We start from the raw sequence: 22,598 nt of genomic DNA on the forward strand, positions 1-22,598 counted from the left end.
TCCTCCAAATTCTTCCACAAAGAGCAAGCCATACATCCCCTGAGTAGGGGGCCTGCAACCCAAATTCTGTGGATCCCTCAAGAGCTGCTACAGGCTTGGACCATCTGTGTAGATGTTCTCTCCTTCTAGGGCTGCTCCATGGTCCCAGGTGGTTGCCCCAGCTTCCTGGGAGTGATGCTCCATTGTAGCCTGGGGCTATATTACCTTTTCAGAAGAGCTCCCAGTGAATGATACAGATTCAGTCTTCCCAGCTCTCGAACACTGCTTTTTTGCTCTCTATCAGCCGGACTTGGTTATAGGCAAGTTAGGGGAACATACAGTTCCATAAGCATGATCAAAAGGCTCAGATGAAAGCCTTAGAAAGACCACATCTGACCAGCTAACAAAAATGTGACAAAATTCACAGCTATCAGAGAGAACAAATGAACTTGCTCTAACCTCAGACAGCAGGCCATGTACCACTGCAGTATTTCTTACAGCAAGATTTTTAAATAGGAAGAATCAAAAGTTAAGCTATCTACCAATGAAGCTCAATTCCCATCACCACCACATTTAATATTTTCCTGTTTATTTTATTAAGCTTTTAGTTTTAGCATAGTTCATGGGAGAGAGTAAAGAGGTTTAATTCCAATCCATGCGCATCTTTCCCACAACAAAGAAATTCTGGTAAGAACAAAGACATTAATAAGTAGGTTAAGAGATTCAGGATGGAGAGATTGCAAGATATTTGAAAACAGTTTTACATTCAAAATACAGATGGATCCAAATCAAAACCTAGATCCAGGCTTCCTTGCAGTTTGAAGCCCAGTCCACAACTTTGAGGCTCACCTTGGTCAAAGATGGAAAAGGCCGAGAATGACTGAAACCTATAAATTACACAAACATATTATATAAATTGATCAGGTTAGAGAATTAAAAATGACAGTGACTGAGCAATAGGAGGCAACCGATAAGTCTGCATTTATACTTTAGTTTAAGAGCTGGTGCTTCAAGAAAGTTTACCCAGAGCCACATTTTAAAAAGTATTTGGGCCCCTAAAGATACAGACAGGCAAGCAGGCATTTATGAAAATCCCACAAGGCACCTAGCTGCATCTTTAGGTAATTAAATACTTTTTAAAAAGTGGGCCCTTCCGAATTGGACACCACAATGCTGCAAACAAGGGTACCCTGAAAGGTATCGGATACAGTTTGCTTCCCCTTATCAATCCCCTTTGAAAGTGCACAACAAGCAGAGCCATTCCTACTCATTACCCTCAGCAGCAGGACCAAACTGCAGCCGTATTACCCCTGCAGCACTGACTGGAAACCTCCATGCCACCAGTCACTTCCTGGAATGCAAGTGGTCTGGCTTTAGGGCAGTTTTGGAGCAATCTCCTGTGTGCTTTACAGGAGACAAACAGCTTATGGCTTTTTATCTGAAGAGTACTGGGTTTCCCAACCAGAGGGGTAAGTGTATGTAATCTCCTTTAGATAGTAATAACAAAGAGTAGTGACAGTAACACTTTATCAGGGTAGGTAGATGTAAAAACACAAAAAATCATGATTTATTAATTTATTTATGTTGCAATTGATTATGAAAGTTCAAGGAATGAGTACATTTGCAATTTACTATCAAGCTACCACTGCCCCTTCCCTAGTGGGAAAACTGATCATGTGATGCCTAGACTCCTCACTGAAGGCAAAGTTAAAACTCCCATTGACTGCAGGGGTGGAGGCGCTGTCCTTGTGCCATATGCAGTATTTGAGCTAACAAATGTTTTTGAAACCTTCTGTTCTGGAGCTAGATGTAAGTTGATTTTACTGTATTTTTAAATATTGGAAATCTTACTGTGGATTGCACACAAATGACACTAAATGCCTTGGAAGTTCTGGTAGACATGAATTTGAAACATGGAAGAGCCAGCATAGCTCCTTCATACTGGTGCATTCCATGCAAAAGGATCGGTAATGGCGTGGACTTTGAAAGGAACTTTGTGATGCTTGGATATTATATTGGTAGTAATGCTCTTGGAGAGCGGGGTAGGTACCCTAGTGGTATTGTTCCCCATCAAAATATAAATAACAAAAATATTGTTTTTATATATGCACAAAAGTGATAGATTTCTCTCCCTAGAGGCTGTAAAGACCACTACTGAATAACGCAATGCTCAAACCTTGGCTCGCTATGAAATTCTGCGCAACCGGCAACGTAACAGCCAGCACACTGGGAGATGAAATTCTAAAATACTTTGCATACGACTGCAAATGTACTGATTGCAATGGGGCCTATCATGCTCTACATGACAAAGAGAAAAATATCATTGTACTTGGTTTTAGTACTTGATTTTAGTACTGGGAAAGTCATTTTAACCATCTTGATACTGGGTAGAGGGAGAAACTGGATTAGTAAAAAATAGCTCCAAAGTATCTAGCTTTTTGGCTACAGGTCTTTTCACAAGAACTCTCAACACCTGTCTTAACAGAGCAATAGTTCAAATTTTATTTTAGAGCTAATGTTGTCATTATACTAACATTTTTTAAATGCTGTATATCCCCCTGAACGTGTAGAACATTTTCTGTTTTGTCAAGTCTGGCTAAGAGCTACAGTATTTTAGGGTGCATTAGGTTTATTTTGGTAAACTCAAGCCAAGGTCAGACCTTGTATGGCTGGAACTACATGAATCATTCCTTCCACCTAGTTTCCTACCCTGGATTATTAGTGTGCTTGATTAGAGTAATTAGCATTAGGCTCTCTCTCTGGTATTTTCTTCTAAACAAACTCCAACAGAAAGAGATTTTTATTCTCCTCTCATGGCTATTTAATAAAATCTGAAGGCAGAACATTTAGGAAGCAATAAAAATATATTAAATCTAATTCCACTAGCTCTTACCTTTAGTTTAAATGAATTTTAAGTGTCATTACAAATGTAGTTGCAATGGCCCAAGTTTCTCGCTCTCGATAGATCTTACAATTAGTTCTCATTAGGACAAACACATGAGAACACCTGACACACACAAAGTGATTTCCTTATAGCCAAAAGGATCAATTTACTCTAAAATACATTTTAGCTTGCTATAAATCGAGTGTATATAAATATACTTTGAATAAAAGAAACAGCTACCAACTCTTAGTTCTGTCATATAGGAGATATATATCTGGCAACAGCTATCTTTGCAATACTAGTTTTAGGACTGATGCACATTTGTCAGTTAATTTAATCTGTTTGGAAGCTCTAATCAAAAACTGATTACAGTAATCGATTAAATAGTACCAGCTACATTAAACGAGCATAATCAAATACAAACAGGGTTGCCGAGATCTGACAGAAAACCAAGGAACTAAACAATGGCTTAACTTGAAGGCCTTCAGGGGAAAACATACATTTGGTGGTCCTAGGTCTCCCATCAATGGTTATTAGGCTACATCACAATAATGAATGGCACATACATTTTAAGTAATATGTTTAAAAGGCTCAGGATTGTAATGATACCCAGAGTGATTATCAGGCAGCCCCACAGCAAAATTCATATAGACCAGAACAACCCTTTTTTTTTTTTTTTAACTCCTCTGTTAGAAACTTTTACAACCCCCCAACCCTATACCACAACAAATATTCTCCTGAATGTAAAATAAAACCTAGAGCTGTTAAATTTTCTTTAAAGACTGCATGACCTCAACATTCAAACATGTAAGTGCTATATTATTCAAAAATAGACTATAAATATGTTCTTTTTCATACATTCATTTGTTTTGTATAATTATGGGGCAATACTGAAAATGTGTTTTCTGCTGCACTCCCAGAAATCAACAGGGGAACTAATATACTAAGCTCCCCAGGACAATTTGAGTAATTTGTTTATTGGAGTAAATCTGCATTTGCTCCAAACATAAAGGCTTGGGACATCTCAGACTGAACTCAGTAGAAACATACTATAGACTTCAGTAGGAGTTGGACAGGACTGGGCCATAAATGATCCAAATGCATTTTAAATATGCCTGCTGTACTTATAAGATGATAATTTTAATTACAGGCAGGGTGTGTATCTAGTGGTTAGACTGGAAATCAGAGAGCCATGACTCCTGGTTGTTATTCAGCTCTTAAATACCACAGTGATAGATACTATACAAAAACATAAGATAACCTCAGCTCTGCCACTGAGTTGTAGTGGGACCAAACCTCTTAACTTCTATACAACTTTGTATATTATTACACCTAAGAGTATTGAGAGGCTTTATGTCTGTTAAGTACTTTCAAGAATCTGGAAGCAGGGTGCTGAATGAAGGGTTCTGTTTCTGTTATTAAACCACAGCGGATGAAAAAGAGGAAGCAGCCTAGCAATTGAAACTAAAATATGAAGTACACTGATTTTCCATAAAGTTCAACTTGTTTGAATTGCAATTCTTAGAATTAGCCAAGAAAGCGAAGTTGACAGTAACCAGATCCTAACTTAATTAAATCTTAGGTCTCATTTCTAGCACAGTATCTGTCAAATCATTCGGCCAGCTTCAAACAGCTGTTACCTCTGTAAATTCCATAAAGGGGGAGATAGTACAAAACATTCTACCCTCAGCACCACGCTCTCAGCTGTACTTGCCCATATGCCACAGTGTGAAGCATCACAAAGCTGATGACGTGGCTCCTCGCGTGGCTCAGGAAGCAGCCTTGCACTAAAAATGCTATTCCCAGCATTGTGCCAGTATTGTGGTGATGAATCTGATGCACCTAACTTGGGGGCACATTTCAGTACAACATGTGTTTGAAATTGCTAAACTCAGCCTTGCCAATTTCAGCTTCATAGATGACATACAGGAGAAAACGGGAACTGAATTAGTTCTTGCTGCTAGATGGGTATGGGAGAGAGGAACGCTCCCACCCCCATCACACATATCCAAATCTGCCCTTCCTACATCTCTCCTCCTTTTAAAATATCATTTTTTAAAAATTAAATGTAAAGAGTAAAATTTTAAAAATTGTCCCAAACATTAACTGAACATGCAGGCTAGAGTTCTGGCCCCTCTAACGCAATCTAGTAATCAGCACCATAGCTAAAGCTCCAAATAATTTTAGACAGAGGATAATGACCAGTGTAGCTCTGATCTCATGGAGATCCTCACTAAAGCCCTCCTGGTACAGGGTCCAATTCTACAAGGTGCTGAGCAACTGCTGCTGCTAATGTGAAGGATCAGGCCACTTTATGTAATAATATTTGTGGACCTAAGGTGCATCAAATAGAAAAACTATTTTCAAGAAAAACAAATGAACTTTAAGAAATATATGTGGTTTTTGATTACACTATCTTTCTTCGAATGTCCAGCAAACTGAACCTAGTTACTAGAAAACAATGGAGTTAACTCTAGCCTCAGCTACATCATCCGTGCAACTGTAATGATTTATCATGGAGGTTAGAGATAGAAGACAGACCTAGTAGGTCATACAATCCATCTCCCTGCCTGGCCGGGCAGGACTGTTCACTACAGTATTATTTAATGTTTTTAGTGCTAAATCCAGACCAGCTTTAAATACATGATGTGAAGTCATTTCCCGAGCTTTGCTTGAGGGACCATCTTTAGCTTTCTTCTCTATAATATCCTAAGTAACTCCTCTCCCTCCTTGGGGTTTACAACCTTCAACTACTTGTACGCTGTTAAAATGTCTCCTCCTTAAACGTTGCATGGTCATGCTATAAATACAGGTATTTTAGGGTCTGATTCTTCAGTCTTTATTTACACAAATAGTTTCATTTGTTTCCACCTATGTTTTTAAATGTTACCTTAGTGGAACTGGAATATAAAGGCCAAGTTCTGTCTTCATTTGTACTGGTGAAACCCAGTTTGGCACAATGGACTTTGAAAAATAAACTGCAATCTTAAAGGGTTCTCACCTACGTAACTAAGTGTAAAATGCTGTCTTATATTTGCTTGTTGTATCCTCTCACAGCAGCAACAGTATTTTTGCATTCCATTAAAATAAGTGAATTATCTAGTCTAGAGGGAGATTATTCTTCTCCCTAGTAGTCTAGCCATCATAGAAAGCCAAATACTTATTTGCTGAATGATTTATAAAACAAACCAGACACAAATACACTTGTGTGTTATAAACAATGGAGGGTCTCATCCTGAAGGAGGAATCTGGATGAAAGTATCAAGTCTTTAGCTGTTAGAGACATCTTAGTCACATTAAAAATAGTAGAACAAATGCTGAAGTCTTCCCTCTGTCCTAAAATAAAGTCCTATTAAAGGTCTGGCTCATACCTATTATATCCACACAAGGAGGGATCAGGGTTGTGAAAAAACTACCTGGTTTTCAACAGACAAAGATAATCTAGTGGATTTTATGTGGAGTTTCCATTTCTTTGCATAATTTTTTTTAACTTCTATATCCAACTGAAGTGCTTACATCAGGGGTCCTCAACGCGGTGCCCGCGAGCATCCGCTGAAATGCCACCCAAATTCAGTGGCATTTCGGTGGTGACACCTCTCGATGACACCGCTTGCCACCGACAAGCGAAGTCATCGAGATGTGTCACCACTGAAATGCCGCTGAAGGATGCTCGACCGTCACCACAGTCCTTCATCTGGCGCCCGCCAGACAAAAAGGTTGAGGACCACTGGCTTACAGCATCATAATGTGTATTTGGACACTGGAGGCTCTAATTTCAGTCTGCAAGTGAAAATTTTAAGCATCCTAACAAGTGAACAGAAAAGTGATGAGAATTTTAAGGCTCTTGTTAGAAGCACTATGAGAAAGTAGTAAGAAACCTATGGAACTATCTGGAAGCCTGAAAGGGAACGTGAATAAGTGGGGTCCTTGGCGATTGGGTATTAGGTTGTGGTCAGCAGATCAAACGAATGGCCAGGATGGAAAGTGTATTGATATCAAAGGGCACATATAAGAACAGTATTGTCAGTCCTAAGTATGCAGTCAACATCACAAGTCGATATCCCCAAAAAAGAATCATAAGACAATAATGTAGGTTCTTTTTTACTTGCCTCCTGGTTTCTGAACTCTTAGAAAACATTTAGGTCATAGTGTCAAGTTTCCTCTCTAATCGGGAATGTCAAAAACTCGTTTGTTTTAAATGAAGTTTAAGTTCTTGCCTAATCACATGTCTCTATGAGCTGGGGTTTTAAAAAACACACCGAACGTCATGGGACTTGCAATGAAATTATGAGAGTTGGCAACACCGAGTGACAAAACTCAGTTGGCCCAACTAGTTAGCAGCCCAGACACTCCTATTGCGTTTGCAGTTTTCACCCACTAAATTGCTGGCTTTACATTTCCAGTCCACACACACACACACAAAGATGGGGCAATGTGGGAGGAACACTAGGAGAGGATTCTTGTGGAGATTTTCTTTCCTACAGTCCCTTCCTGTGCATTTTGCCACGGAGGATTTTCTGACCCAAAGTTAGTAAGAGTTCACTGTATAAGGGCACCCAAGATTTGGCCCCATATTTACAAACAAATTGCTCTGTGTTACAGATAACACCTTAGATTACTGAAAATAAAAGTCTTTTTGAAATCTGATTTGTTTTCACTACTTATGCTGCTTTTTTAGTATTTCCACCAACAAGGGGACAAGGAAAATAATAATTTTTCTTCACAGTCAATTCATATTTAATTTCCTATGTGCCTTAGCAGAATGTTACAATTGTCATAAACAGATAGCTAAGGGTTAATGTTTCTTTTACCTGTAAAGGATTAACAAAGGGAACCAAACACCTGACCAGAGGACCAGTCAGGAAACCGGATTTTTCAAAGCTCAGGGGAGGGAATTTTTGGGGTCTTTGTCTTTGTCTGGCTCTCAGCTATGAGAGGAGATTTTTCTTTCTTTCTTCTTCAAGCTTCTAATCTTCAGTTTCAAAGTTGTAAGTACAAAGGTAGAAAAAACAATAGGCTGTTATTGGTTTTTGTACTTAATGTGTGGAGTTTGCTGGAATGTTTAAATTGTATCTCTTTTTGAATAAGGTTTGTTTATTCATATTTGCTTTTAAGTAATAGCCCTGTGTATTGTCAACTTAATGCAGAGATCATATGTTCATGTGTTTTTTCCTTTCTTTTTTATATAAAGCTTTCTTTTTAAGACTTGTTTGAGTTTTTCTCTCTGGGTTAGGCTAAGGAAAGGGGAGGGAATCTTCTTGGTGTTAGATCTACGGAGGGTAAAGCTCTGCAGAACCAGGGAATTGGTGGGAGGGGGAGAGAGATAGAATCATTTCTGTTCCCTTGTATTTGGTTGTCTCTTTGTGGAAAGGAGACATGCTTCTTGGTATTGTGATGTAAAGAGATTGCATTGTAACTCTCAGGTTAGCCCAGAGAGAAGTCTGGGTGGGAGAGAGAGGGGGAAGGGAAGTGGGTTATTTCCCTTTATGGTAAGACTCAGGGCTTCTGAATCTTGGGGTTCCGCAGGGAAGTGTTTGGGGAGACCAGAGGGAGCCAAAAACCCTGGAATTTTTGGCTGGTGGCAGCGAGATCAAATCTGAGCTGGTAATTAAGCTTAGAGGGTTCATGCAGGCACCCAGATTTCTGGACGCTAAGGTCCAGATTTGGGAAAGCTTACGACAACAATATCTGAGTTGGGGAAAAGAAATCATAACTTCCCACTTAAATAAATATTAATAACAACAAAACACTTCACTGGCCAATGCTTTTGTAAAAGCTTATTTTCAGTAATCCTTAAAAGTGGGACTCAATTTGACCTGACAATGTCCTTTTAATCTATGTAAAACAACTGTCTAAGAATAATAACAGCTGTATTACCAGAGGAGTGCAGCAATTCACACTTACCATCTGCATCACAGTGCAATCTGCTACAAAGTTTAGCCTTTTGTCCAACCCCCAAAATAAAACACTGATGTTTTTACCAAGTGTCTGAGCATCTTTCCTGATTTTTACAATTTTCAGATATTAGTCCCAAAGCCAATAATGCTTCTTTCAGTGCTAACATTTTAGTGCCCAATCTTGCAAGGTCCTGAGCATCCTAGACTGACATCAGCTTTGAGGGTGCACTGCTAATCACCTTGCACGTTTGAGTACTTAGGGACTGAGGTCAATGGAAGTTTTGCCATTGATTTCAATCAGAGCAAGATCAAGCCTTTGAAGTCTGACTGGTTTTTAAAACAACCACACATAAAGTATAATGAACAACATAACATGAAATACTATATAATTGCTAATCACATACGTTACACCTCTTAGTACTAATGTAAAATACTGCCGTTCACTGAAATAAAAAATTATATTTCTAGCTCCTAAATTTGCTGAATCAGATCAGGAATTTGGCAAGCTACTTGTCTGCTGCAAAGCCAGGCTCTATGGTTTTTCTAATATAATAGTAAAACAAAATATTTCCATCAAAGTAACAATAAAACACGCTTTCTGGCCTACACTAGTTATTTTATCTTCACAAGAGAAATATTTTATGATCTCAAAGAGACAGGTAGGTATTTAATTGTGATAAATTTCATAAAAATGGGGGAGAAAGTTAGCAGACTTCCTAAAATTAATGAAATACGTGTTGATGCCAGCAGGCCAATTCCTTCCCCTCTGGGCACATCTAGCATATGTTTGTTTAACAGACATCTTTTGCTCAAATACTGTCTTTGCTATTCACCATGCTACATTTTTCCTTTACTTTAAAAAAAATGAATAAATAAAACCAAAAGATCATAGTAATGTGTGATAAGAAACACCCCCAAATGAAAGCAAACATGCAAAGCTTTGCAGTGTGTGTAACTTCAAGATTACAAACTGAGTAGTTTAAAAAACATGGCTTGTTTCTATAATCACATATAGCTTTCCTTAAACCCTATTTACTCACTTCCATTTTGTGCAGTGACTCCTACTGGCAAGTACAGAGATGGTCAACAATTTCTGTATGTGGGGGGAAGCAATCTAACAGCTATTTCTCCTTGCAATGCCTATCAATATTCTGTACAGCATTTATTCACGCATTCCAAAAGTAAAATGACCACATGACGGATATCCTGAAACACAGTATTCAACTCCAACATAAAAAGTATGTGCTCAATCCTGTGGGGTTCTGAATGCTTCCTCAGCGATTCTCATCTGCCACTGATTTCAGTTTGGGTAGTTGAGAGCACTCTGCACTTTGCAGGGTACAGCCCTGAACAGCATACTCAGATGCTTCAGCAGACCACCACACTTGTTAATCCAGGCCATCATACATCACTTACTTGCGCACATTCCTATTAAAAAATGTGCACAATTGTTTCAAGCCAACAGCAGTATTTAAAGAAAGAAACTTCCAAAACATACCCCCATGGTATCGTACATAAGTACTTGATACCGCAATAGTTACTATGCAACACAGAATTGGGTGTTGGACCCAGTCCTGCAGTCTTTACTTAAGTACAGGTCCCATTAACTTTAGTCATATCTACCTAAACAAAAACTGCAGGGTTGGACCTATCTCCTGGACTACTCTCTCTACTGCATAGGACAGGAAGTTTCTTTACATATAAAAACTGGACAGAGTAACTGGAAAAATACATGTTATTTACTGAAATGAACTGAAGAGATGCTAATTACCATCAAGTGATACTTTTAATGCATTTGACATAAATATGACAAGTTTGGAAAACAAGGTTTAGCCTTTAAGATATTAGAAAAGAATACGCAGTGATCGGCCAGTTATTCTTTGACTCATACTCAGGCTGCATTTTAATACTTCAAGAATTCATCTCAAATATTCATTTAAAAGATGCCATAGGAGACTCAAAGATGTTTGTTTATTTCCATGAGTCTATTCTCCTCCAACTGCACCTTGATATTTCCAGTGGAAGTTACAATAGTTTATATTTTTACATGAAAGATGCAATACATAGTGTCTTTTTGACCAATATATTAAAATAACTGAATGACTCTGTCTATAGGAAAACGGAGAATAGAATAAATTAGATAGTTATAATCCAGCTGCACCAATTCAAGGAGGACAGATTTATGCAATACTAAGTACAGAGGGGAAAAATAAGTTTACAAGGCTACTGTGAAAAGAGCAACAAACTTCAAACTGCTTACACTGCAAAAATACACTCCATCATATTTATTAAAATTATACTACATAAATTCTCATCCCAAATGAATTTAACCCAAAAGGGTTATTAAAGAAAATTAAACACTACTTTTTGATAACTAACAACTAACTGGCATGGTAAATTACTGTGAGTTAAGTTAGTCATTATTATATTTGCAATCCTGTAAGACATAAAACACCAAGTTCTGTCCTGACCTATGCTCCTGAAATCCCACTTGAATAAATGGGATTTTAGAAGTGAAACTGAAGGCCAAATTTGGCCCAACATAATAGTTTACCCAGCCAACCTGTCACATGTCACTTTCTTTGTGCTTCCAGGTGAACAAGGAATGCCATTGCAATTGTTCTCTTATCGCATGAAAATACTGCACTGTTTTACTTTCTCAGCAAGTGAACAAAGAATTAATAATTTAGGAGGTGGCTCTCTCTTTACTTTTTAAGAGGCTTTGATCTATGCTTTAAATCATTGTATGACCACAGTCGGGTGACCAGATGTCTGGATTTTACAGGGACAGTCCCAAATTTTTGGGGGCCAAGGGGGTTAATATGGGCTCCTATTACCCACATCTCCATCCCGATTTTTCATACCTGCTATCTGCAAAAAGAACAGGAGTACTTGTGGCACCTTAGAGACTAACAAATTTATTTCAGCATGAGCTTCTGTGAGCTACAGCCCACTTCTTCAAAAAAAGTGACTTCAAAAGTTTTTTTTCTCCTGCTGATGACAGCTCATCTCAATTGATTAGACTCTTCTTGTTGGTATGCATATTTCCACCTTTTCATGTTCTCTGTATGTATAAATACCTCCCATTTGTGTGTTCCATTCTATGCATCTGAAGAAGTGAGCTGTAGCTCACAAAAGCTCATGCTGAAATAAATTTGTTAGTCTATAAGGTGCCACAAGTACTCCTGTTCTTTTTGCGGATACAGACTAACACGGATGCTACTCTGAAACTTGCTATCTGGTCACCCTAGACCACAGCCACATTATTGCAGGAAGATCCTAGTGACTGACACTGTACTTGGTTGCCTTTCACAAAAATGCAGATTTTTGTTCATTGTAAAACAAAACAAAGGCATATCAGGAATACAAGAAAACGTGTAAGTTTGCACCATGAAAAGTAAGCGTTTATCAACTATTCAAAACCAACTTCTCGCCAGACTCTTCTTTCCTAGATGGGAGCTCCAAACCATAAGGCTGGGGTATGCAATTTTTCAGGCTGTTAACTCAATTTTAATTGAGGCCCAACTGCTTCGCACTGATTTTTGCCAACCTCCGCTGCAGACAAAGCCTCCAGAAAGTTTCCAAGCTGGTGTAATTTCATCTACTTCGGTGGAGTTACACCAGGGATGAGTTTGACCCAGCTCCTTTTTTTTTCTGAACAATCCTCAGCGCTCAAAGGTCTGGCTACCAAGGCAAAACAACCCCCTAACACCAATGAATGAAAGCGCCAGTCGGTGGGATCCGCTGCGCATCCAGCCCACTCCCCATAGCCTTCTTCCACCTGCTTGTGCAGCAGCCACCGTGCCCGCGAGCCCCGCGCCAGTCAGTCCCCTCCGGACCCAGCACGTGCAGGGAGAGGGTGCGTGCCCGGGGCGGTGCAGCACGGACCCAGCACTGCAGCCCCGTCTCTGCCACACCAGTCCCCCCACAAGCTGCTACCCCGCGCTTCCCGGCTGAGCTCCGCTGCCCAATTCCCAGGGTGCGGGGCTGCGGCTCCCCATCAGCCCCCCCCCAATACACCCCAACAGCTCGGCGGGGGGCAGCTCGGCAGCTCTGCAAACGAGCCGCAGCTGCCCACGGAAAGCTGCTCCCCCTGGCCAGCGCCGAGCCCGGGCAACTGAGCGCCCCACTTCGCTGCGGCGGGGGGCGCCCTGCAGCCCTGGCCGCAGCGGGGGGCACCGGGGCTTACCCTGGAGATGGTCAGCGGGGTGCTGAAGTCCTTGCCCCCCACCAGCCGGAAGCCCCAGGGCGAGGGGCCGGTCAGAGCCACTGTCCGGGACATGCTGGGCGGGCTGCGGCGCGCTGTGACCGGGAGCGCACGCGGCAGGAACGCTCTGCCCCTTCTCCTCAGCCACTGCGCCGGACAAGCCCCGGCCCGCCTGACGTCTCCGCTCCCGCTCCCCCTCCCCGACCGGGGGCGGGTCCCTGCCCGGGGCCTGGGTGACACAGCCGCGGGCCGGGCACTGGGCCGCCTGGTTCCCGAGAGCCAAAGCCCGCCTCTGCCGGGAGCGGGGCGGGGAGCAGCGGCTAGAGGCCAGGAGAGTGGGAGAGAGCGCGCCTCTCTCCCGCCTACGCGCCTAGGGGAGCTCGCCCAGCTACCCCCCTAAGGGTCCCCTGCTCTCCCCTCGCTACGCTCCTAGGGGAGCTCGCCCAGCGAACCCCCTAAGAGTCCCCTCCTCTCCCCCTGCCAACCTCCTAAGGGTGTCCTCCCTCCTTTCCCTCTGCTAACCCCCTAAGGGTGCCCCCTCTCCTCTCCCCCTGCTAACCCCCTAAGGGTGCCCCCCTCTCCTCTCCCCCTGCTAACTCCCTAAGGGTGCTTCCCCCTTCCTCTGCTAAACCCCTAAGGGTGCCCCCCTCTCCTCTCCCCCTGCTAACCCCCTAAGGGTGCTTCCCCCTTCCTCTGCTAAACCCCTAAGGGTGCCCCCTCTCCTCTCCCCCTGCTAAAACTCTAAGGGTGCCCCACTTCTTCTGCTAAACCTCTAAGGATGCTTCCCCCTTCCTCTGCTAAACCCCTAAGGGTGCCTCCTCTCCCCTTTCTCTGCTAACTCCCTAAGGGTGCTCCCTCTCCTCTCCCCCTGCTAAACCCCTAAGGTGCCTCCCCCCCTGGCTGGGGGAAGCAGCTCATCTGCTCCTTTCACCTTATTTTAACCTCTGGCTGGGAGGTTCATGAGACACTACCCTCCATTTCCCATACCACCCCACCTCCAACACCACTCCTAGGGGTACCGCTATAGCACAGCTGCACTTCCGCTTGGCACCCAATGAAGGATATGATGCAGGATAAAGTTAACTACATTTCCCTTATACCAGGGGTGGCCAACCTGAGCCTGAGAAGGAGCCAGAATTTACCAATGTACATTGCCAAAGAGCCACAGTAATGTGTTTACAGGATCAGCAGCCCCTCATCAGCTCCCCTACTCCCCAGCTCCCAGTGCCTCCCTCCACCCGGCAACCCTGTCTATCAACTCTTCCTGCTCCCTCCCCACATCTCCTGATCAGCTGTTTCCTGCCATGAGAGAGGGGGAGAAATGAGGGCACTGCAGGCACAGGGGAAGGGGCAGGAAGGGTGGAGTGGGGGCAGGGCCTGTGGCAGAGCCAGGGGTTGAGGAGTAAGCACTTCCCGGCACACTGGAAAGTTGGCCCCTGTAGCTCCAGCCCCGGAGTCGGTGCCTATACAAGGAGCCACATATTGACTTCTGGAGAGCCGCATGTGTCTCCAGAGCCACAGGCTGGCCACCCCTGCCTTATACAATGGGGAAACAGCCTGGAGAAAGTGAGTGAAGGGACCGAGGGAATCACAGAAACTGCTTCTGCTTTGTTCTTATGCTTGCTCAGGACAGAACTTCTGCTGAACCTTTTTAAAACCAAGGCTGTGCTGTGGTTTGCTTCCCACAGGGGCTACTCACCATAGTAAAGTTAATCATGTGTGTAAGAAAGTTTACAGAATCAGGACCTAAGGTTATCCTGATTTCCTGCAACATTTGTGCTACCTCTACCCTACAAAATCATGTCATCCTAACTTACATTGGCCTACAGCCACCGCAGTTATTAAATCTCCTGTGAGTATGTACGCTTGGCTCCTTGTGTCAGTAGTGTGTGTCCTCACCAGGAGTGCTTGTATCGATTGTATTGTCACTGTGGGGCATTGTGGGACAGCTTCTGAAAGCCAGCAGCAGCCGACAGAAGTAATGCAGTGTCTATACTGACACTACGTCAACCTAACTACATTAACTGTGACTCCACATGGGTCAGGGAGGCGGTGTTACTAAATTGGCACAGAGAGGCACTTTGGTCATCTGGAGCCAAATTTATGTGAAGACACTTCCACAGCTAGGTCCACGCAAGGCAGTTTACGTTGATTTAACTGTGTACTGTAGACAAGGCCTAGGAGTAGAAGGTAACTGTGGTAACAGGTTGGGGAATGCTGATTGTTTAATGGGCTTCCACTGTACATCATTGTTAACACTTAGGGAAAAACTGGACATTTTTAATGAAATGCTCAGGATTTTTTGGAAAGGGGGCTAGAGGATTTAAAAAAATAAACACACTCTGATGGTCATTCACATGCTCTCAGCCTACTCCCTGTTGTAATTGTCCCTATAACATGGCATAAGATACAAACAAGCCAACAATCAGCTCAGTGAAGCAGCAACTGGAGAGGCAAAATTGTGTAGCTACATCAAGCGGTAAAGTATGAGGCCCTGCTAATAAGCCTTACACTTCCTAAGTGCTAGAGTTGAATGGATGTAGTTATAACCATTTTATATAACCTACTATGGATGCAAAAGGGATTGAAGGTGGGCTTTGTGTATGCTATAGTGTGGCTACTGCAGTTCTGGGAAGAAGTCCATGTCTGCAGTGATAAATTCGCTTAAAGTGGGCTGTTACCAGCAGGCATCTGACAGTAATTGAGCCAGGGTCTAGGTCCTAGGAAACAAAGCATTGTAGAGACAGCAGCTGAGTTCGCAGGAGTAAAGTGCAGATCTGTGACCTCACAGGACTCCCTTCGTAGATGAAATCTATAGTATGGCAGCTTATAGATGCAGCTGAAAAGAGTTATGTGCCTCCACTGAAAACTGGGAGAAAAAAAGTTCTAAAAAATGACAGCTCTTGGAACATCCTGCGCTCTTTCCAGTTAATGCAAGGGTAGGAAAGTCCCACTTTTAAGAGAGACTAAAGAAAGGGTCCATTGTTTAAAAAGTGTGAGGAAAAGCAGAACACACTTCTTCCAAAAGTGACTCCTTATCTCTCTCTAGGACAATGCTACACTACACGTGTTTTGTTCTGGACTTGTGTTACAACATACTCATACAGGTTGTCCTTTCTGTCTGTCCCATTCTCATCACCGCAGTATCTCAGAGCCTTCAGTCTTGTGGTGTAGAAGGAATAATGTTTTAACTGTGTTGCCCAATTATACTACAGCCCTTATATTTGAGAACTTAAATATGAGAACATAAGAATGGCCATACTGGGTCAGACCAAAGGTCCATCTAGCCCAGTATCCTGTCTTCTGACAGTGGCCAATGCCAGGTGTCCCAGAAGGAATGAACAGAACAGGTAATCATCAAGTGATCCATCCCCTGTTGCTCATTCTGGCAAAGTGAATTCAAATATGAATTCAGGAGCCTAACTTTAGGCACCCACACTTGAAAATTTTGGCCTATGTTCCCACAACACAGTAGCTTTTCCTCATTTAGACAGGAACTTAAATTTCTGGGCTGCATGTTAGCAAGTAAATGGCCCCCCAGCTGGGCTTTGTTGTTCAACCTTCAGTGAGGTGGGGAAATAGTTTTATTCAGACCTTCCCTGCTCTTGCTCTTTGTGTGGCTAGAAACAGTTTTTGGGAAGGGCAGAGTGTACCCCTGGGTCCTCTCCCCACTCAGTGCCAAAGAGATAAACATGTTTTGTAAAAGGAACTTTAGATTTGGTGGGGAATAGCTAAACAAAGTGTAGACTTGGCAGTTTTCTTATGCTAGGGATTTTCCACTGGCGTTCATCATGGCTTCATTGCTGTGGTGGCCTCTAAACCACAAAGCACTCTCAGAGGGGAGGGCACTGCAGTGTAACATACTGTCAGAAATTTCAAAATAATTCAGTGAAGTAGGAAATAGATGGTTAAACAAAAATGCCCACCATTAGAGTACAAATGATGGAAGTTTAATTAGAAAGCTGCTCCCTGGGAGACACTTCTCTTCAAGGCCTTTTAAATACTTGGCCAAATTCACCCTGGTATAACTGTATTGATTTAAAAGGACTGATCTGGGATGAATGTGGCCTATTTCCTGACATTGATAGGTATCTTTTTCAGCATTTCAGGAAGGAAGGTGTTGGCTGAAGGTCCCAAAGCTCCCTGGCACTCTCGCTGTCTCAAACACATATGCACCTTTTCACATATATGCTTTATCTGAACATAGAGCAGTGGTTTTCAACCTGCGTGTCCACAGACCATGTCTAAGATTTCCAAAGGAGTCCTCTCCTCCATTTAAAATTTTTTCGGGGTCCACAAATGAAAAAAAGATTGAAAACAACTGGCATATAGGCTAAGGGCTCATCTACACTTAAAATACTACAACAGCACAGCTGCACCACTCAGCTGCACTGCTGGAATGCTTCAGTGCAGACACTAACTAAGGGTATGGCTACACTGGCACTTTACAGCACTGCAACTTTCGCTCTCAGGGGTGTGAAAAAACACCCCCCTGAGCGCTGCAAGATGCAGCGCTGTAAAGCCTCAGTGTAATCAGTGCGGCAGCGCTGGGAGCGCGGCTCCCAGGGCTGCACGCTACACCCGTAGAGGATGTGGTTTACATGCAGCGCTGGGAGAGCTCTCTCTCAGCGCTGGCACTCTGACCACACTCACACTTCAAAACACTGCCGTGGCAGCGCTCCCACAACGCTGCCGTGGCAGCGCTTTGAAATTTCAAGTGTAGCCATACCCTCAGTTGATGGGAAGGATGGTCCCATCAGCATAGCTAATCTACCTCTCTAAGGGCTTGGCTACACTTGGAGGTGTGCAGCACCGGGAGTTACAACTGTCTTCGTACAGCTGTGTAGGGAAAGCGCTGCAGTGTGGCCACACTGACAGCTACCAGCGCTGCAGTGTGGCCACACTGACAGCTACCAGCGCTGCAGTGTGGCCACATTTGCAGCATTTGCAGCGCTGTTGGGAGTGGTGCATTGTGGGCAGCTATCGCACAGAGCACCTCGTCCCATTTTGGCACCGTGGGTTGTGGGAAGGGGACGGAAGGGTGCAGGTCATTCCGCTTCCTGTCCCAAAGCCTCGTGGTGCAACGCTGCACATCCCATCAATCACTGGTTTTCTGTCCATGTTTGATGCCATCGTGAGTCTCCCAATGGTTTCTGTGCAGCGCGATTTCTGTGGGAAATGGAGCCCGAGCTGCTGAGGACTTTGCTGATGAGTGTCGCAAGCACATCACGTTTGGCAGTTGAGCTATTCCTTCAGCTCCAAAGTGACAGTGAGGAGTCCGATGATGATATCAAGTCACCTGACGCACGTGACACTAAATTGCTTGTAGCAGTAACGGAAATGCTCAGCACTGTGGAATGCCGCTTTTGGGCTCGGGAAATAAGCACTGAGTGGTGGGATCACATCTTCATGGAAGTCTGGGATGACTAGCAGTGGCTGCAGAACTTTCAGATGAGAAAAGCTACTTTCATGGGACTGTGTGAGGAGCTTACCCCCACCCTGCAGCGCAAGGACACGAGTTTGAGAGCTGCCCTGCCTGTGTAGAAGCTTGTGGCTATTGCAATCTGTAAGCTGGCAACTCCAGACAGCTACCGATCAGTCGGGAACCAGTTTGGAGTGGGAAAGTCGACCGTTGGAATCATGTTGATGCAAGTTTGCAGGGCCATTAATCTCATCCTGCTAAGAAGAACCATGACTCTGGGGAACGTGCAGGACATTCTGGAGGGCTTTGCACAAATGGGTTTCCCTAACTGTGGAGGGGCGATAGATGGGACACATATTCCTATTCTGGCACCACCCCACCTAGCATCCGAGTACTTTAATCGGAAGGGGTATTTCTTTATGGTTCTCCAGGCGCTAGTGGATCACTGTGGGTGTTTCATTGACATTTACACAGGATGGCCTGGAAAGGTGCATGATGCATGCATCTTTCGGAAGAGTGGCCTGTTCAGGAAGCTGCAGGCCGGGACCTTTTTCCCAGACCGGAAGATCACAGTAGGGGACGTTGAAATCCCCCTTGTGATCCTTGGAGACCTCGCTTACCCGTTAATGCCTTGGCTCATGAAACCGTATACAGGGAAGCTTGACAGGAGCAAGAACCGGTTCAACTACAGGCTGAGCCAGTGCTGAATGACTGTGGAGTGTGCTTTCGGCCGTTTAAAGGGCCGCTGGAGATCTCTTTATGGGAAGCTAGACTTGGGGGAAAGCAGCATCCCTGCGGTTATATCCGTGCGCTGTACCCTCCATAATGTTTGTGAAGAGAAGGGTGAAACATTCAGTCAGGAATGGACCTCCGAGATTCAACGCCTGGAGGCTGTATTTGCACGGCAAAAGAGCAGGGCTACTAGAGAGGCCCAGTACAGGGCTACGAGGATTAGGGATGCCTTGAGGGAGGAATTTGAGGCTGAAAACCAACAGTAATGTTTGGTGCCTTCCACGGGAGTGAAGTGCAGTGGTTACAATGATTTGCAGTGCCTGTTTTTTCCTTGGGGTATGGTATCTTTCACTTTCTGCAATAATAGAAACTGTTTTAAAAGCCAAGAAATCATTTACTGAAAAGAAAGTAAGTAAAAGGGCAGGGGGGTAGGGTGGTGAACTGTCAGAGGTTTGAATATGTCCTGTCTGGAGTGCTGTGCAATGACTGCTGCACTTCAGGATGAAAATGCTGCATGGTGATGGGGGTTGAGTGCAGAGGGTAAGGGTCATAGTTCTCAGGGCTGTTTGGTGAACGTTCAGGTGTTGGGGGCAGCTGGTGGTGGTAAGAACCTGGATGCTGGAGAAGGGCGTTTTGAGCTAACATTGGGGCACAAGGGAGAGAGCTTTGGGACGGGGGGAGGGCAGCACAGTAGTGCTCTGCCTGCATGGCTATGAGTGACTGGATACAGTCCGTTTGGCGCACCAGGAGGCTTATCAGCTGTTTCGTGCTTTTCTTCTTAGCCAATTCCTTTCTCCTGCTTTCTCTTTCCCTCCAGTGCTGCATTTTTTCTCTCCAGTCCTGCAGCTTCTTACTCTCTCTGGCAGACTGATTCATAACTGCTTTCACCATATCTTCTTTGCTTTTTCGTGGCTTTCTCCTCAGGTTTTGTAGCTTTTCAGCAGTCTCTGATACGGCCAGTCGAGTAGTAGTAGTAGTCAAGGCACGGTTATTAGAAAAAAGACAAAAATTGAAACATTTAACAGAGAAGCAGCATTGTGTATAATCACAGTGAAGGAGTTTACAGTCTCATTTTAGCGTACTTTCCACATACCAAACACAGTACAGAGAGCCCACAGCAGCGAAGACATGGTGAGTAAGGGGGAATGAGTGCAGGAGTTAATTAATCCTGAAAGCCATCTCGCTGCCGCAGCTCACCTGGGAAGGGGAACTGATTGGTTCAGGGCTGCACTGGGGTTTCTGTGCATTGGGGAAAGCAAAGAGCTGCAGGGGGACCTGCACTGAACACTATCCCTACATTTTCCACAGGAGTTAATCCTGGAAGATATCTCACTGCTGCGGGTTACCTGGGAAGCAAGGGAGGGTCTTCTACAGCAATGCACATTCCGCCCTGGCCCCTATGCAGCTTGCCTGTGTCCAGCAATGGTCCCCCCACCCCTCGCGGCACAGTGGTACGGACGCGTTAGCCTGACTGGGACAAGGACCACAGTGGCTCTCCCTATAAACTTGTGCAAGAGCATTGCCCATGTTCTGGCAGAAACTTTTGAAGAGATTACCGAGGCCGATTACCGCGATGTGATAGACCACATCAATGGGCTATTCCACATCTAGGCATGCATGCATGCAGCTATAACCCCCCCTCCTCTCCCGAAACATTTCCATCCTGAAAATAAAAGTTGCTTACTGGGAACCCGCTCCTCTGCTTCTTCTTCACCAACAAGTTCCAGCTGCTGTGACTGGCTAGCTTCCTCCTGGCTTGAGAAGAGCTCCTGGCTGCATGCCTCCTGGGACTCCAGGGTGTCTCCCCCCACCCCAGTACCCTCACTCTCGGTTTCCTCCCCGCCTCCACCTCCCTCTCCTCTCCCTGCTCTGAACTGTCCATTGTGGTCCTCGGATTGGCAGTAGGGTCACCCCAAGTATCGCTTCCAGCTCCTTGTAAAAACGGCAGGCAGTGGGAGCAGTAACTGAGCAGTTGTTTCCCTCGTGGGCTTTGCAATAGGCACTCTGCAGCTCCTTTACTTTAACCCTGCACTGCACCACGTCCTGGTCATGACCCCTTTCCCTCATGGTCTTTGATATCTGCCCATAGGTATCATAACTCCTACGGCGGGAGCACAGCTGTGACTGCACAGCTTCCTCACCAAAAACACCGATGAGGTCCATCAACTCGCCATTGCTCTATGCTGGGGCTCGTTTGGAGCATGCAGGCATGGTCACTGGTTGATTGCACTCCACACCTGGCTGAGCAAACAGGAAGGGGATTTTTAAAATTCCTAGGGCATTTAAAGGGCGAGTCACCAGAGGCCAGGGCAGTAGAGTGCGAACTGATGAGCAGAGTGGCTGAACAGGTATTCTGGGATACCTCCTAATATCCTGGAAGCCAATTACAGCTCTTTTGGTGGCCACACTTGCAGAGCAGCGCTGCATCACCAGCGCTGCAATCGTTATACCCCAAGCAGACCAGGTGTACAGCCAGCGCTGCAGCCAGGGAGTTGCAGCGCTGGATGAGCCTTGCGGGTGTGGACGGTTACTAAGTTGCAGTGCTGTAAACCCACCACCAGCGCTGCAACTCTCCAGTGTAGCCAAGGCCTAAGAGGTGGTAGCTAGGTCAATGGAAGAATTCTTCCATCGACCTAGCGCTGTCCAGACCAGGGTTTGGTCCGTATAGCTACATTCTCAAGTATGTGGATTTTTCACACCCTGAAAGATGTAGCTATATCAATGTAAAATCCTAGAGTAGACCAGTCCTAAGATTTTGTAGCTAGAAGAGGGCCTGATCTTGCTCCTCTTGAAGTTAATAGGAATGGACCCATTGGCGTCAATGGGGGCAAGCAACAAGTCGTTGGTCTTTCTCCTCCCACTCCCACTCCCTCCCCAAAAAGTATACCTTGAGAAAGATGTGAAAATAGATTATTAGTAGTAGTAATTTGTGTTACCATAGTGGTCATTGACTAGGACCCCACTGTGTTAGGTGCTGTACAAACCCAGAACAAAAAGAGTGTTTTCTCCAGGCAGTGTACAAGACAGAAGACAACAGATAACATACAGAAAAACTGATGGGGGAATACAAGAAAACAATATTGGTGAGCATAGTAGCTAGTGATCTTGGCACACCAGTAGCCTAAGCAAAAGCTGTTAAGAAATAAAAACCTAGAGATCAAAATGTAGGCATGAGAAGTCAAAATCTAGATACCAGAGTGTTTTTAAACGAGATCAGAAAGCTCCAGAAGCTTGGTGACATGAAAACTGGATAAGCTGAAATGCTCTTTTAGCAGTGGATTTTGAAACTACAAGGGCGGATGGCTACTGTTTTTGATTTGTCTACAGTGTGACTTGGCATGTCATATTCCTAGAAAGGATAATCAGACAACACCCAGAGCAGCGCTTGCAGAATGTGCAACTCTTGGAGTAAATAAAGTAACTGAGTATGGAAACCTGAATACATGTGCAAGTTTACTTGTCTGGATGGACAAGTAT

The 22,598-nt window shown here is 44.2% G+C and overlaps 1 protein-coding gene across 1 annotated transcript in view; it reads right to left on the reverse strand.

Moving 5' to 3' along the window:
• Window positions 1-13,139, reverse strand: part of PDLIM4 (PDZ and LIM domain 4) — a 93,299-nt gene extending 80,160 nt beyond the window's left edge. The window contains exon 1 of the mRNA XM_032769184.2: window positions 12,950-13,139. Within this exon, the coding sequence (XP_032625075.1) occupies window positions 12,950-13,042 (93 nt within the window). The 5' untranslated portion in view covers window positions 13,043-13,139. The remainder of the gene's footprint in view (window positions 1-12,949) is intronic.
• Window positions 13,140-22,598: the final 9,459 nt, after the last annotated feature.

The sequence above is a fragment of the Chelonoidis abingdonii genome, chromosome 7, assembly GCF_003597395.2.
Source record: "Chelonoidis abingdonii isolate Lonesome George chromosome 7, CheloAbing_2.0, whole genome shotgun sequence".
NCBI lineage: Eukaryota > Metazoa > Chordata > Testudines > Testudinidae > Chelonoidis > Chelonoidis abingdonii.